Source organism: Lepidochelys olivacea (assembly GCF_965140295.1).
Source record: "Lepidochelys olivacea isolate rLepOli2 genome assembly, chromosome: 10".
In the NCBI taxonomy this organism is placed as follows: domain Eukaryota; kingdom Metazoa; phylum Chordata; order Testudines; family Cheloniidae; genus Lepidochelys; species Lepidochelys olivacea.
In genome coordinates, this window is record NC_140420.1 from 52469427 (window position 1) to 52485439 (window position 16013).

Sequence of the window (16013 nt, forward strand, 5' to 3'; positions counted from 1 at the left end):
GCATTACTAACAGGCAGGGTGGCACTCACTCTGTTTTTGATTCTGAGACCGTTAGCATTAGTAGAGTTCCCTCTGATCACTATATTCTCCCTCAGCTGGTGCGAGGTACAGATTACTTCACATTTCTATCTTTCTAAAAGTTCAACCATCTCGAAGGTAATGGCTACAATGATCACAGAATGAACTCCAGATGCTGATTAACAATGGCAACATGCAGCATGGCAGCCTTGAACTTAACACAACGTATTTCACTACCGGAGAAGATAAAACCCAGCCATGATTTGGTTCAGGCAATTTCCTGAAGCTATTGGCTGAATTCTGGATTTGTTGAAAAGGCATGACGGTGACTGTTACATAGCTCTGAGATGGATTTTTACATTGTTTATGAACGCTGTTACCTGTAATCTTCTCATGGCCTCAGAGTCTTGATCAGCCTTCACTTTGCAAGCCACAAGTAACTGTGCTGTAGAAGCCGCAACTTGTTTGGCAGATGAGATGAGTTTCTCCTCGCTAGCATGACCTTGTACCGAGGCATTAGCTGCCTCACAGAGATTGCTGGTTGCAGCTGCCACCATTCGGGCCTAGGAGTCAATAACTAAAGTTACTCAGCATTCTTGTTTCTCAGAGACTTTCAAGAGAAAGAAAAAATTGAAATTACTCACAGCGGAAATAAGTCCCTGAGACCACTGTCCATCATCCACTGCATTTGCAAGGATAGCTCCAACCTGGAAGAACCGTTCAGACACTTGCTTAGAGTGAAATATAAAATGCAATTGCCTTGATTTGCATTCAAAGACCATAACCATCTGAAAAGGAAACTTTATGTACACCTCCCCCTTTCCCCCAATTCATCTCAGTGCACACTATCTAATGATGACAGAAGAAAATTTCTGACTTACATTCCTATGCTAATATAAGTCAGTGGTTCCCAGACTCTGGCATGTATCTCTGTACTAGCCAAGGCTTTCTGACTAGGACTCTAGGTGCTCCTGCTCCCACCATAAAAATGTGCCTTTTATGGCTGTTGATCCCTGCCATTACCTGTCTCTTGTTCATTCAGGGACACTTTAACCTACATTGTTACTTGAGCTGCTCCAGTCTTGCTGTAAGTTTAGAGAAACCAATAAAGGGTACAGCTGAGGATTTGCCTGGTCAAGGCTTGCCAGAAGAGGCTGGGAAATTCTAGTAAGTTGAAAGGATTTGTTCCTGTCTATAACGCTCATTCCTGACATTCACGCCATTGTTCAAGGCTACTGAACAGTAGAGTTATGCTATATTTCTTCAGTATGTTCAAGCTGCCACTGCATAGAAAAACAAAGTTCCTTCGAATTCCCACACTCCTGCCTGATGTTTGATTACCAAGTCAAGGTAGCAAATACCTTTTTCTATGTGTTCATACAGCACTTAGTACTATTGTCTTCTGATCCCAGTATTCCCAACCCCATGTATTCAGAAATAATGAGTCAGGGCCCCCCAAAATTGTGAGATTAAAGAAAAAAAAAGTTTGGTGTCTTTTCAATTGTATTCTGGTTTTTGAGCTGTTAGGGTTTACATTTTCCAGCTTTTCTCCTCAACCATGAAGGTTGCAAAATTGTTGAATTTCTTTAAAAAATGAAAGCCAAAATTCTCATATAATTGCCTGACTTCCGAGGTGGGGGTTAAAGAAAAACACAAAAATTTGCAAGACTTTTGATACAGCTGGAACATCCCGAGTGGGGTTTTTTAGGGTAATAGCAAAACATTAATAATGTTGCTGTAAGAGAAAAATTCAGTTTTACAATAAAATGCTTGAGACCTATGGGTTTTTCAGGTTTCAAAGTTTTCTTGCATCACCTTCCCTAGCAAAAGCATCTAAAGTTCAGCAGAGATCTACCAGTCTGGACACTAGTGCCTGGGGAACAAGAAAAAGTAAAGTAGATCAGATCTGACTTCATAAAACATTACCTTTATTCCAAAACCTGAAATAGCTGCTTAATGTCAAACTAATGCCACTACAACAATTTCATATGAGAAGGCAGAACAAACTGGAAAGAAGGAAGTTTAACAAACCTTTTTGCTGAAACATTTCATTGACTTTTCCTGCCAAACATTTTTACAGCCTTGACTGACTGCTGCTGGGAATTTATATAGGACAATATTGTGTCTGGTCCACATGGTTGAATGAAGGGGTAGGAACTCCCTGTTACCTTCTTCTCTTCCCCCACACAGCCAGTGAGGGGAATGGCCTGTTAGCTGTTACCAAGGGAGCTATTTGCTGCTTGTCATTGAGGTGATAGGCGGGTAGTAGATTGAACCATGGCCCTCTCACCAGGCATAAGCCATCTCTTCTGACACGTGTAAAAGGGTGGAAAGTATGCTGTACTGCTTAAGGAAATGATATCAGACTGCATCCTCTATGTGCAGACAGGGGAGATATGGGAAGCATTCTGTCTGCTCATTTCAAAGGCCATTATGCTGTAAATCTGGCTAGCAAGTGTCTGCTGTAGACAGGAATTGGAAGACACCCACGGTACCAATTAACTGAAGATTGATAATTAGGAAACAGGTACCAGGTGTGTGTCTTGAATTCATTATCTCAGAGGAATCTTTATTATTGTTCATTTACTTGTGAATGGTTCTCTGCCTAATGAAAGGATCTGTTTTAAACCACTCCAAGTTGACTCCAGTTGAGACTGAGCAGCAAAGTTTGGATCCTTCCTGAAGCTCTTCCAAAGTATGTGGGTGTTCAGAGCGAGAGTTTAGGTTCGGCTCTGCCCTTAAGTGGCACCGCACTACTTGCTGGATTAGTTGAGCTGGAGAAGGCAGTGCTCATACCAGCAGGCAACCCACTGTTGATAAAAGGCACTGACTGAAAATTCTTAGTCTTAAAGAATTAGTGTGTTAGCATGGGAGAGCCGGGACTAAGAAGTCTTCCATCAAAGCTGGAAGAACAGGTTTGCTAATATGGCACTACATTTGACTAATGTGCTCACATCAGAATGACAAGCTATGGTTTTCCTGGAGTGAAGGAATGAAAGTGTTTTTAGCAATTTCTCTGAGCTTTGCTGGAACAAGGCACAAGTACTGCTTGCTTCCATCTCAAAAAGACATGAGGAGAAAGATGTAACTGTTCCCTCTGACAAGAAGTCTAAATTGACAGATATTTAGGACTTATACCAGGATATATTTATTCTCTTTCTCTTCCGGGGTGGTGGGTAAAGCAAAGGATGCTCTACATCGTAATGTAACTAAATTTGAACAAGTTCTGTCACAAAGGCAAACAATGCAATAATCTAAGGGTACGTCTACACTACCCGCCTGATCAGTGGTAGTGATCGATCTATCGGGGATCGATTTATCGCGTCTAGTGTAGACACAATAAATCGATCCCCAATTGCTCTACCGTTGTCTCCTGTACTCTACTGCGGTGAGAGGCGGAAGTGGAGTCGACGGGGGAGCGGCAGCAGTTGACCCGGAGCCGTGAGGACGCGAGGTAAATCGACCTAAGATACGTCGACTTCAGCTACGCTATTCTCGTAGCTGAAGTTGCGTATCCTAGGTTGATCTCCCCCTCCCCACCACCCCAGTGTAGACCAGGGGTAAGTGGAGCAATAAGGCAGGGGTCTAAATTCTCATTTGCTTGACTATTCTTGCTGCCAGTTTTCAATAATAATAAGCATTTTAAATAAGTTCTATAGGAGATCTTTTCGAACAGTTACAACATGACAGTTCCAGAACAACTGCTTTGTGATCACGGTGGAACCAAACACAAGTTCCCTAGGAAGCCCAGCTGAATAAGACAGAAGAAGAAGAAATGGAAGTGAAATGGAATAAAAAGCACTCAATGCTAACAAGGCAAATGGACGTAGAGCCATTTTGTAAGCACTTTAGTTGTCCTAGCAATAGCTGTAAGTGCATCCATTTGCACTTGCCTAATTTGTGTTCATACAGGGGCCCTAACTGAATCATTCAACACACTGAAGGCACAATTAGTGATGCCTCTGCTAATCTGGACCAGAATGTTATTATTTACTACTCCGTTTCTTTTTAAATCCCAAAACGTACTATGGGACCATACATCATGAGCATGGATCATTGCCCTTCATGAACAAGAAACAGCTGAGACATTTGAAAGCCAAATATCTAATTACATTTGCTATGTTTAAACAGACTTTTCAACCAACCCCGGCCAGGGCATGCAATCCGATAGATTTACATTTTTATTAGTCAATCCAGAGTGCCTTCCATACATAGAAAAATTAAGAAGCGACATGCTTTATAATTTAAAATAATTCCGCTGTGTTGAATGTCCTGTTCACCCACCTTTCCCTGTGCCACCAGCTCTCTCTGGGCTGCCGACGCTGACTTGACTAGGGCACTGGTAGCAGCTGCAATGGATTTAGCTGCTTCCAGGATCTGTTCTTCAAAATCCAGAGTCTCATCGGCTTGCTATAACCAAAACAGAACACTGTCACACACAATTCAGAACAGAATGGTTTCTCTTCAGTTTCCAGGACATATTTTCTTTGGATTCTGTAATCCAGCTCTACACAGAGACAAAAGAATCTACAATGGCTTATTTGCATTCTACAAAGCACTTTCCTGGGGCCTAAATTAAGAGACAACAGTATTAACTATTGGATACAAACATAAATATTAACTTGAAAGTAATGTTCCCCTTGTGGCCAACCTTGTGCAAAATTTAAAGTGACAGATTTTATTTAAATACCACACACAAGATATTTCAGTGCATGCCACTGAGTTTTTGGTTTCCACCAGAATCATTAAAAACTCTTTTAAAAAAATACAGGTAAAGTAGTAGTCTGAAATGGAATTCTTGTTTTCCCACGCAATATTATCTTCGTAGTATTCTAACGTGGTTTGTTTGCTGAGATTATTAGAGTTTGTTAAACAAAGCACATAGTTACTTAGTAAATATAATAAAGAGAATGCATAAAAGCATTAAAATAAACTACAACTCTAATGTTATCATTATGTTTCTTTGTTCATCTGTAATGAAAAGCACAACATAATTATCAAGTAAGCCCATTAATTAAATTGCTTTTTGTAAGCTGCATCACTTCACTGAAAGCAAGTACTGCAAAGCAGTCCAGTCCAGTCCTCTTGGAGTTACAACATGTTGAGGGTCTGTTTGAAACCATTCAAACACCTAAACCAACATTATAACAAGCATGTACTGAACAGGAAGATTAACGGCTCCTAATAATATTTTTCACGAGATGAAAGAAACTATTGATCTGCAAATGTCAGTTTCCTAAACCTGGGCTTAACATGAATAAAGTAAAACAAACAAAAAGCTTTAAGTCATTTAAATCTGCACAGGAACGTTATATCTATCTCCTCCTGTGTTGTGTCTATGCTGCCAGCAAGGATGGAGTGTGTCTGTTGCATGTAATGTGGCTGCAATAGCCTGGGCAGGTTAATATGGAGAAGCTGCTTTGCCCATGTGTCAACCTCCCCCATCTACTCCTAGCTTAGGTATGTTTATTACTTTCAGAACAATTACAAGCATGGTTATAAGTGTGCGTGTGTTATTTGTTGGTTTGCTTTGATTTTTACTTTGACTGTGACCATGAACAAATGATATATTAAATGGCACCAAAAGCAGAAAGATCAGCGAGGCATTAGGGCATAAATATGATGCATTCCCTAACAGGACTCCTTAAGAGAGATGGGTCTTTTCCCACAATTCACGCAAGTACAGCTTTCTCATACCACAACCACAAACTCTTCTAACTGAGACTAAGCAGTGTTTTGAGATAAAATGCATAATGTTCAGATTCTTCTCATATTTTTGGTACCTTAGTAGGGTGTGGGAAAGTAAGCGAAACAATGGACATGTTTATTACTTGTCCTTTACATACACTGATGCGACTTGACTATTCAAATAACAAAGTGAGTTAACATCTGACGAAACAGAACTTTCCACATGAGCTTGGTCTGTAATGTATGATTAGATCAATGGCCATAACAGCTAAAGGCATCTGTCGCTAGCACTGGTTTTAATGACAAGAAATGACATCTCCTGTCAAAAGGTTAACATCTTCCTCAGTGAATCTTATTTCTGGTGGCACCAACTCCACTCTTGTGGCTGAACCTCTCTTATGTTGTATTGAATTGAGATTTAAAAATATTTGTTGTAGGGACCCTGTCTTCCTAAGTGTTTGAAAAGCACCACATACAGCTCTGGTACCAAAGACTGAACACTACCCTTATTATCACATTTTACTCCACCATTCAGAACAGCTTAATACTTGGTGGCCTTCAGGTGGTTTGTTTTTGGGTGGAGGATATCAGCCATACAGCACTTTCAGGATTAATCTGGAGATCTTTCCTTCAAAGAAAGTAGCACATATTCATATGTGAATATGAAAAAACCCAAAATATTCCTAAATTGCAGTGCCTAAACATTTAAAATTTGTTGACCATTTTAATTACCGTGTGCCAAATCCCACTTGAAAGCTGCACAGAGCTGAAAGCCATGATGTGGAGAGTTTATTCAAATTTTCAAAAGTGTTCAGCATCCAAAATTGGGGGCAGATTTTCAAATGGGCACAGCAGCCACCAGCTCCTGGGTGCTGCATCCATTTGAAATACTGAGCACTTCATTGAAGGGTCTAAATGAGGGCAGAGTCTTTCTGAAAATATGGCCATTCCTGCATTTCTCCCAATTTGCCTTTACAGAAGGAAAAGGTATTTTTAATATCAGCCCCTTGTTTCTATAAATGTTTCTAACTCAAGGGGCTACAAAGTGCAGTGATTTTCATGCTCTAGCTCATCTATAAAGACCTAATTTGATGTACTGGTGAAAATCACAAACAAAAGTCACTTTTGTGAGGTGCTCTCATTCTAGTTCTCTGTGGGACACTACAAAACCACCAGACATATTCCGGGGGAATTAGGAGCCACAAGGGGCTCAGAAGTGAAGTAACAGGAGCACTGCACATACAATAAGAAATATCTTGGGAAGCTGGTATACAGAAGCATGCACATCCCCTGCCCGTTTAATCCTCAATCAAAAGCCAATTGTATTCTCCTGTTACTTTCATGGGCATTAATTCATGTCTCACAGTTTAAAAAACAAGCCATAGGGTGCTTGATTCTACAACATTTCATATAACTTCTACCATGTGAATAAAACAGGAAGTCACAAAGTCCAGCATCCATGGAAGTCAAGGCACCGGTGAAGAAATATGGCATCCTAAATAAAAACTATTTAGCATCAACTTTTGCCGTGTAATGATAATGTTGGAGGGCACCTTAAAGGACGAGATAAAAGAACAAGAGCTGCCTACTAAATGCAGAATATTTGCCTCTGCTAATTAGGAACAGCACACGTGTATATCTGTACAAAAGGGTTATGATAAGGAATTACCATGTTAATGAAACAAGTCATCTCAGCAGACGGATTTTTGGCTGTGTTTGTAATGCAACACCACCACAACTATAGTATCTAAACACTAACGTGGCCTATGATTTATGCAACAGGCCTCAAATGTTAATCTCTTACTTTGACCACTAACACAAGGGCACAATTTGTAGCCCAGAGGGACTATATTTAGCTCAGTTGGTATCATTTTTTGAAAACACACTTAGGTAAATTTGGCTCTCTTGAAGTGAAAATCTATTAGCACACAAAAAAACCGCCCAAGCTTCATGGAAGCGGACAGTGGACAAGTTGCAGCACATATTTCTGCCACTGCACTGCAACGCTGCTCTTTCCAGTTGTGGGCCTCTACAGAGAATGCAGTGCCAACTTCACCCAAATATCTCCTGGTTTGGGGACAAGGGCCAAAGTCCACTGTAGAGAAAGTAAAGACCAGCAATTCCATCTTGATTACAGCTGAAATCCGAATTCAAGTCCCAAGTAAAGGAAGGTTAGTACACAGCTCCATCTACCTTTTGCTTTTGCCTCTCTGATGTGTCACAGTACAGTTTTCATTCACTGATTTTTAAGAAAAATACTGTCTTGAGCTGGAATTATGGAGCCTGTATCCAAACCTGTGGAAGCGTCCATGAGCTGAGAGCTATTTTACTTCTTTATATCAATAGTAGTATCTGCACTATTCTTTAAATGGCCGTGCTGTAAGGAAGTTAACTCTAATTTATCTACTGAATCAGCGAACAATTCAGCAACTATTTTTATGATGGATTTTATTTATTCACACAGCCTAATAAAATGTTCACTGCCATGGCTTTACTATATGGATATCTAGATCAGGGCTAGAAAGCTTTTCAATTAGCCCTTAACTACTGAATTAGAAATACCTCTACAACATGAAACACCTTCTCAAAATATTCTACAAGTTTCCAGAGAACCAACCCCAGATGGGGAAGAAAAGTACCCGCATGGGATTCATTCAGCATAGCATGATGTGCTCAGTGTTGTACATATAAACACAATGTAAAAATGACTAGTTGAAAAAGAATTGCAGGGAAATCACATCTCGCATCACTGAGAAAGCTATGGTGCAGCTACTAAGGTGCTGATACTAGGGGCAGGCATAAGACCTATCATGGGAATGGATAGCTGAGCACTAGAGCTGCCTGGAAAACAGGTTTTTCCCTCTGCAGAAAGTTTCTACGAAAACAAATTTTCTGGTTTTTACTCACGTTTTCAGCAGAAAATCTTGACTTTTTCAAAAAACTAAACCGCAAATTTTTCAGTTATCTGAATACTTGCCAGTTTTCTGTTTTCCAGCTAGAAGTCAAACATTTTCTGTGGAAAGCAGATGCTTGCCAGGGTAAATTTGGTTTTTCGAAAACCACTCTCAATGGAAACTTTTGACCAGTCCTATGCAGCACCTCCACATAACCAGAGGGGGAACTGATCTTACTCTGCTATTTTCTTCAACAGGTCCACTCTGTCCATTCCTTCCCATTATTTTTGTCCTGGACACACAAGTAAAAAGTGGACACACAGAGGGCTTGAGACACCGCTCAGTGCAGAGGACAACTACTGCTTAGTCATGCTTGTGGGCATGCTTACCCACCCCTCATGCTGGTCTTGGAGCACAACTAGCTTGCACATCCTGCTGGGCACAACAAAAGGTCCATACTTGTTTTCACCTACACCTTAGCAGTGTGGTTTGAAGGGTATACCTCAAAATGAGAGGTCCAAACTTTTCACTACATATACAATCCAAGACTGAGCAGCGCAACAAGTCCTACAGGAGGAGTCACTGTCCAATGTCATTTGGCTAATCTTTTTGTGTCACAAATTGTTTTTGTTCATTTTCATCAATACTGCTCTCAAATTATGCAGTTCTCAGAATGCATGAACATGAAACCAGACTTCCTGACATATGTGACACAAAATTCCACTGTTTATATCTTTAGTCCCTTGAGATGGCAATTTGGGTCACTTTAAAAACCAAGCTCACGAGACTTAATAATGTTTTAAAAAAATCGAAGTCAACATCTATTTGCACAAACTTAGGCTAATAAGAGTCATCCTATGCTTTGATGATTCTGTGATCTGCAGGTAGGTGAAGGGAGAGAGAGTCTGCCACATGAGATCACAAAAAATACATACAAATTACTGGGCCGACTACAAAATGGTTTAGGATAAAACATTGTCACAAAACAGTGACAAAAATACCATGCTGTTATTTTTTAAGGAGTTAGATACAGATATTTTTGTATTTCCTTACTTTTAACCAGTTTCCTACACGTCCTTCCAATGTAATGGACAGCATGAATAGGTTCAGGATCAGTAGAAAAATGAGTGAACCACCATTAACTTGTTGCCAACAGTCATGAAAGACAAACCACGTTTCTTCTGAAGTGCCTCTCAGCTTCAATTTAATAAAGAGACAGCAACAAGGGTAAGTTACTGCACACAGCCAGGTAAACACAAGAGACAACTTCTATGAGATTCAGTACTTGCATGGCTGCTGCCCATTATAAATGAACCTATGCAACTTACACATCTCCCCAAGAACAACCCTATTAAAAAGAGCACTTCATAGTATATGTTTTTAAAAAAATCAGATTAGAATGAGAGTCTGCAGGAAAGTCTTCTAAATCTGCTTGTGATTTAAAGTATTCCTTCATATTGCCTTATACTACTTTATAAACCCCCGGAGACAGGGCAGGACACTATAGGAATATGTTTGATATATAGTTGGATTAAATAACAACCTAATATATCAAACATATCACACAGAGCCCCGCAGAAAAGGCATCCAGGTTTGATTCATCTTGGGGGGCGGGGGAAAGACACACTGCTGAAGGCTAACAGCAGGGAACTGTTATCGACTGCTAAAGACGCAACCCCTTGCCTTGTGTTTGAAGGCATAAGCCTGCATGGAGGCATGAAGAGTGCACCAACAGGAACATAATGCACATACAGCAATGGTCTCTGGTGATGTACCTAAGCCACAACATTGTTTTCCTATAACTATTTCTTCCATTGTAAGAGTTAATGAAACATGTCATTTTTAATTCCATAAAATAAGTACAGAGACCACTTTTTCTTTTCCTTTTTTTAACTTGCTCTTTTGGGTAGTTATTTTGTACCAGGTGGTATCTTTACAGATCAAGGACCATATTATATTAGAACAGGCAATATAAGGCCCCAAAGCAGAAGATATTCAACCCACCAAAAAAGACACCACAATCAGTGTAAATCCATAACTGTGTTGTAAAGGACATACCACCTACTATAACCTGTTTTATAAAACGAACAGAAAAGTTTGTACAGCTCAGCAGACCATTTTCCCCATTGAACACCACAATTAAAATCCAAGACAGTTTGCATTACACCTGAAGGAGGAACAGATAAGGAAGGTCTTCCTCAAAATACCTTTAGATACACAATCTCAGAAACAAGACAAGTTCTAAAACATCAACTGGACGTTGTACTAGTAGTCAGAGCATTTAAGCTTTTGAACGGTGAGAGACTGTATCTGCTCGGTAGCCAGGCTGTTGTGTTTAATTCAGAAAGAACGTACATTGTGCAATAAAACATGGACAGGAGTTCCTTAACAGAATTTGTTAGTCTCTAAGGTGCCACAAGTCCTTTTCTTTTTGAGAAAGGAATGATCCTCCTGCAGTGGAAAGTTGCTGCCCCACTCTAGACGTCTTAATTTTATTAAGACAGCAATGGGAGGTATGTGGTGCAGAGATGCAATGGGGTGGGGGCACAACAAAAAGATAAGGGAAATGGAATAAAATACAGAGATGGAACAAAACTAGTGCAGCTCAATTACAAAATTAGAACAAGTGTTAGCTTTATTGTTTCATTTCTATTATATTAATAAACTGGAACATAGACAGAGATCAAATAATAAGGATTAAAACAAACAAGCAAAAAACCCCACAAAACCCCAAGAATTTTGGAAGGGATCCAGACCCTCAGACTTCAGAGTGTAAATCCACCTCTAATTAAGAGGGGTGAGGAAGAAACTTTCCCTGCAGGCCGGGGCCTATTACAGGCTCTCCAGCAACTTTTTTCTGAAGCTAATGGCTACCGCCAGACGCAGGATACTGGGCTAGATGGACCATTGGTCTGATCCAATATAGCAGTTTTTATGTTTCTGTATTTGGTGGACTGTGTATAAGAGAACAGTTGTTGTCTAATTACTAATTTAGATTTGAGATTACTAATTACAAATTTAGATTTGAGTGACAGAGATGCCTTGTTGATACAGAAGTTTAAGATTGAAACATCTAAGAGTGAGCTACCGAAAACATTCTTCCCCCTACAGGCAGTATCTCCTGATCTGTGTTGAAACACATTGATGGGCCAGAGATAGGAAGCACACTTTGATGCTGTTCTCTGCTCTGTGGATAAACAGAGGGCTTGAAATATAAAGTGGGGTCATTCCAGTACCTTTCACTTGCATTACAGTAAATGTTTGTGAAAGATAAATTGAATTACGAGCAATGGAAAGAAAGTTTTATTGCAAAATGAAATATAAATCCAGAGATATGAATGTGTTTTCCACAAAATGACAAAGAAAGAGCCCAATAAAGCACCAGCAGACTGAATGCTCAAATTAACATGTTAAATGAGGAGCAGGTGTAGAATTTGTATTCATTTTTAAATGACAGTGGCCACTGGAATGGTTTAGATGTTAGTAGGAGAATGGTTTTAAGGTTACTGGGCAACTCAGATATTCTGTTGTGTAGTGGTTGTGTAGAAAAGGTGTTAAAGGACTTTTCCAGTCTCAATCCTCTGCTTTATATAATCTCATTACAAGCAACTTTCTTTCTTCACAAAAAATGAATGTACCAATTACAAAACCCATAGAACAAAAAAAAGCATTGCTCTTTCGTGGACTTCATTCTCCCCACTGAAAGAAAAATTCCTCAAGCAGTGGGCATCACCACAGCCCATCTTGTGAGGCTATTAAAAACCGTCTTAATCTTATGCTCCTGAATGACAGAAAATACCACAATCCCCTGACAACAATGGTCTGACACTGAATGACCTTTAGAACCTGCTTGCTTGGAAAGACTCCTCCCTCATCTGCTTAGAACAAAGTCGGGTAACTCTGAAGCTGCTGAGAAAAGGACATGACCATGGCATTGCTTTCTGAAGTTAATGGCAGGCCTTATTTTTATTAAAAGAGGCCCAGTTCTATGTCTCATGGAGATTTATTTCAAAACTTGCCAGGGGGTCTACACTGTGGAGTGAAGTGATTCTGTGTCATGCCCCCACTCCCTGAACTGTGCAAGTACACTAACTACTTCAGGTTATAATAATTGCCCCATAATTCCTCTGACCCATGTGCAAGCAGTTAATTCCATTTTACTTAAAAATATTCTCATGGACATATCTGAAACACACAAAAATATGAGACTACATAAGCATTCATATGGCACCTTCATTTATACATTTCCCTTTTATAGAATTAAGAGAAAATAAGCACAGAAGAATCAGTTTATATTTTAAACAAAGAGTTGAAAAGGAGACACCTGTTTGCTACAAGTCAAATACTGTGTGTTGATCTGATAAGATCTTTTGGCCACAACCTACCATAGTAAATGCACACACACAGAAGATTGAGTGAGCGGGACCCAAAAGTCTCTGAAACTGAGGAACAAGAATGATCTTTCACATCAGAAAAGATTTTTTGGACAGAGAAAAGTGAATGAACAAACAATAACTATCTTGTAACTTGAAAAAGCTTTTCCTAAGAATTTCCTTTCCTTCCCCTCCATATCCAAATCTATTACTCGCATGCCCACCACTTGAAAGAGCCACCAAATATCTTGTGCCTTTGTGGTAAGTCACACCTAGCTTGTCTGAAAAGTGTAGCTTCTACTGGCACCAGCTGAGGACAATGTAGGGATTGATTATTCCAACCATCACCTTGATCTATAGCACTCAGCTCCTCACAATACCAGTTATTTGCATTTCTGCGGCATTAACTTTAAAAAGAACATGGAAGATGGACACTCACCTTTGGCTTGGCTCGTGGTTTCAACTGCTCTAACTTCTTTGCTGCAGCTTCAATTGAAGCTGCAGCCCCCAGTAGCTCTGTCTCAGCAATGACTGTTGGGTCCTCTGGATCCACCCACTCCGTGCCTGAAATTAATAGAGGGGAAGACAATAACTTCAATAGCATTGTTAGTGCCTTTTGACCAAGCTGATGCCCTGTCACACCTCAAAACTATGTGCAAAATATACAGTGTGTGTATATGGAGACCTCACTTTAATACCATTAATGGCATAAAATACTATAATTTAAGCCAGTGACTGCAAAACACAAGTCAGAATGGAAAGAGCACTTAGCCATTACGTTCTATTATGGAAGTGGCTTGTAAGAAAAGTAACTCTAAATTGCTCCTTGAAAGGCCATGTCTACACTGGGTGCTGAACAATTTATCATCCAACCAGCTTTAATCATAGTTGTTACTCAGAAAGATTCTAGTGTGCTTTCCTTGACCAAGGCAGACAGATGCACTGTTTGAGAACTGTGACAAAAAGAGCACAGAGGATGCATTAGACTACCCAGGAGGTCATGGTCTGACTAACAGTTCTCAGTAAAGTCCCCATCTACAGCGGCTAGGGAGACACGGTTAGCGCCCATCCACAGAAAACACGAGAGTGAACAGTGCTGTTTTAATCCCAGTGCCAATAAGGCCAATAAGCAAGTTTCTCCTACAAATACAAGGCTGAACATCTTTTTGGAGAGGAAAGATCTTACACTTTTGGAGACCTCACAAAACAAATGCTCAGAGGCAGCTCACTTCAAAGTTCTGCAACTTACCGGGAATGGTGTAGAAAACTCACATAGAAGAGAATTATTTTTAACCCTCTGGTGAGACTGATATTACATTACAGCTCAAATCAGGACAATTATATGCCAAACTTATGACAGGAAAAGCAAACAAATGTAGTTTTACTAGATATCCTTTTTCTAAAATAAGAATAAGTAGCACTGAAATGATTTTCATGTTACATTGCCTGTAATATTAAAGAATTTATGTGTCTATTTGCTGGTCATGTAAATGTGCTCATTGAACAATGCTTCCAGAACATCCTGTACACTTTAGGTTGGATGCACTCTGGAGTCTGGACTGAGGTGTTTGCATCAGCACTGGAGGTTGGATGTAACTTTGTAATGAGCTGACTTGATTTGAAGTTGGGACACAATGACCCCAGAAGGGCAACGGACCTATTTGTCTGCCCTTGAGGACTGGTAGAACCACAGGCCTCCAGGCCGGCAGGAGGAAAAGCACTGTTCATCCAGTTGCCATTCTACTGATAATTTTGTGGGACTTCAATTACATTTTGTCCTCTGCTCTTAGGGCTCCTGAATGCACCTGTGTGATGGCTTCATTCTCAATGGTTTACAGATGACTGTGACAAAGTATATGAAAGAGGAGGCTAGAATGTCGTGGAAGACATATCAGACACAACAAAATTGTGACAGATTTTTGAAGACCATATGCTGTAGCTGTATGGGAGTATCATGGGGCCCAGCCCCAAGTCAAACCCACATCCACAGAATCACTTCACCAGCCTGTATGGCTGTGTGTGTGGCTGCTGGGCCATCCCCTTGTTTGCCTCCTCCTGTTAATCACCTCCATCTGGATGTTCTCTGGCTTAGCTTCATGGTCAGGTCACTTGAAAATCTGATCCCCTTCTGGGGTACTCAAAGTCTCAAAACAACGACCACCTTCCACAACAGTCCCAAGTTAAGGTAAACAAGAGGTCTTTCACCCCTCCCTGGGCTCCTCTTCAGTTTCCTGTTCCTCTTGTGGAACACTGGTCCCAGAACTGCTTCCCTGGAGCCGGGCAAGTCAGACGGTTATTACCTCCTCCTTCAGCCAGAAGTCCCCAGCCCTCCTTCTGCAGCAGCATATACATCAGTCACCATCTCGTCATGAGGCAGGAGTCCAGCCCTCCCCCTGGAGTTGGGTAATTCAGGTAGCTGTTACCTCCCTCCTTCAGCCAGGAGTCCCGAGCTCTCCTGGAGCAAGGTGTACTTTAGCCAGCTGTAGGACCTTAGCCAGCTTCTGCCTCCACTGGCCCTTTCCCACACCCCAATTAGTCCTCAGGCTCAGAGGGTTCAGTGATCTCCTGCTAGTGTGTGCCCAACTATAAGGAAGGAGGCAGCATTTATTCTGGTCCCTGTCTTTCAGCTCATCCCCAACTGGTTGGGTGGGAGCAGATCCTTTCTGTCAATATCTCCTAGGCTTTTTGTGTACACATCAATATATACACTGGATTTTAAAAACCTTAAAGGGCCACACCACATGATGGGATTGGCTGACCATTATGCACTAGTACCCTCAAAGGGGAAGACTACCTGTCATAGAGAAACAAAGATTTCACCTGTAGAGCTGTACTGGTGGGGTCACGCACCGTGGAACTATTCTGGGCATTCTACACCTTTGTTAATCCCAGCAGCCTGAGCTTGGTTACAGGAATAGAGTCTCACAGTGAATGCTGTTCTCACTTTCAGGTAACATTGTAAATAAGAAGCAGGCAGTAGTATCTCCCATAAATGTAAACAAACTTTTCTGTCTTAGCGATTGGCTGAACAAGAAGTAGG

The 16013-nt window shown here is 40.7% G+C and overlaps 1 protein-coding gene across 2 annotated transcripts in view; it reads right to left on the bottom strand.

The window, feature by feature from the left end:
- The window catches only part of TLN2 (talin 2), a 349917-nt gene that overhangs the window by 11742 nt on the left and 322162 nt on the right, over positions 1–16013 (bottom strand). For both annotated transcript variants that reach the window (XM_084641187.1, XM_084641186.1), the window contains 4 exons: positions 13413–13537; positions 4303–4428; positions 663–725; positions 399–581 (listed from right to left, as the gene is read on the bottom strand). In XM_084641187.1, coding sequence (XP_084497313.1) covers positions 399–581; positions 663–725; positions 4303–4428; positions 13413–13537 — 497 coding nt within the window. The remainder of the gene's footprint in view (positions 1–398; positions 582–662; positions 726–4302; positions 4429–13412; positions 13538–16013) is intronic.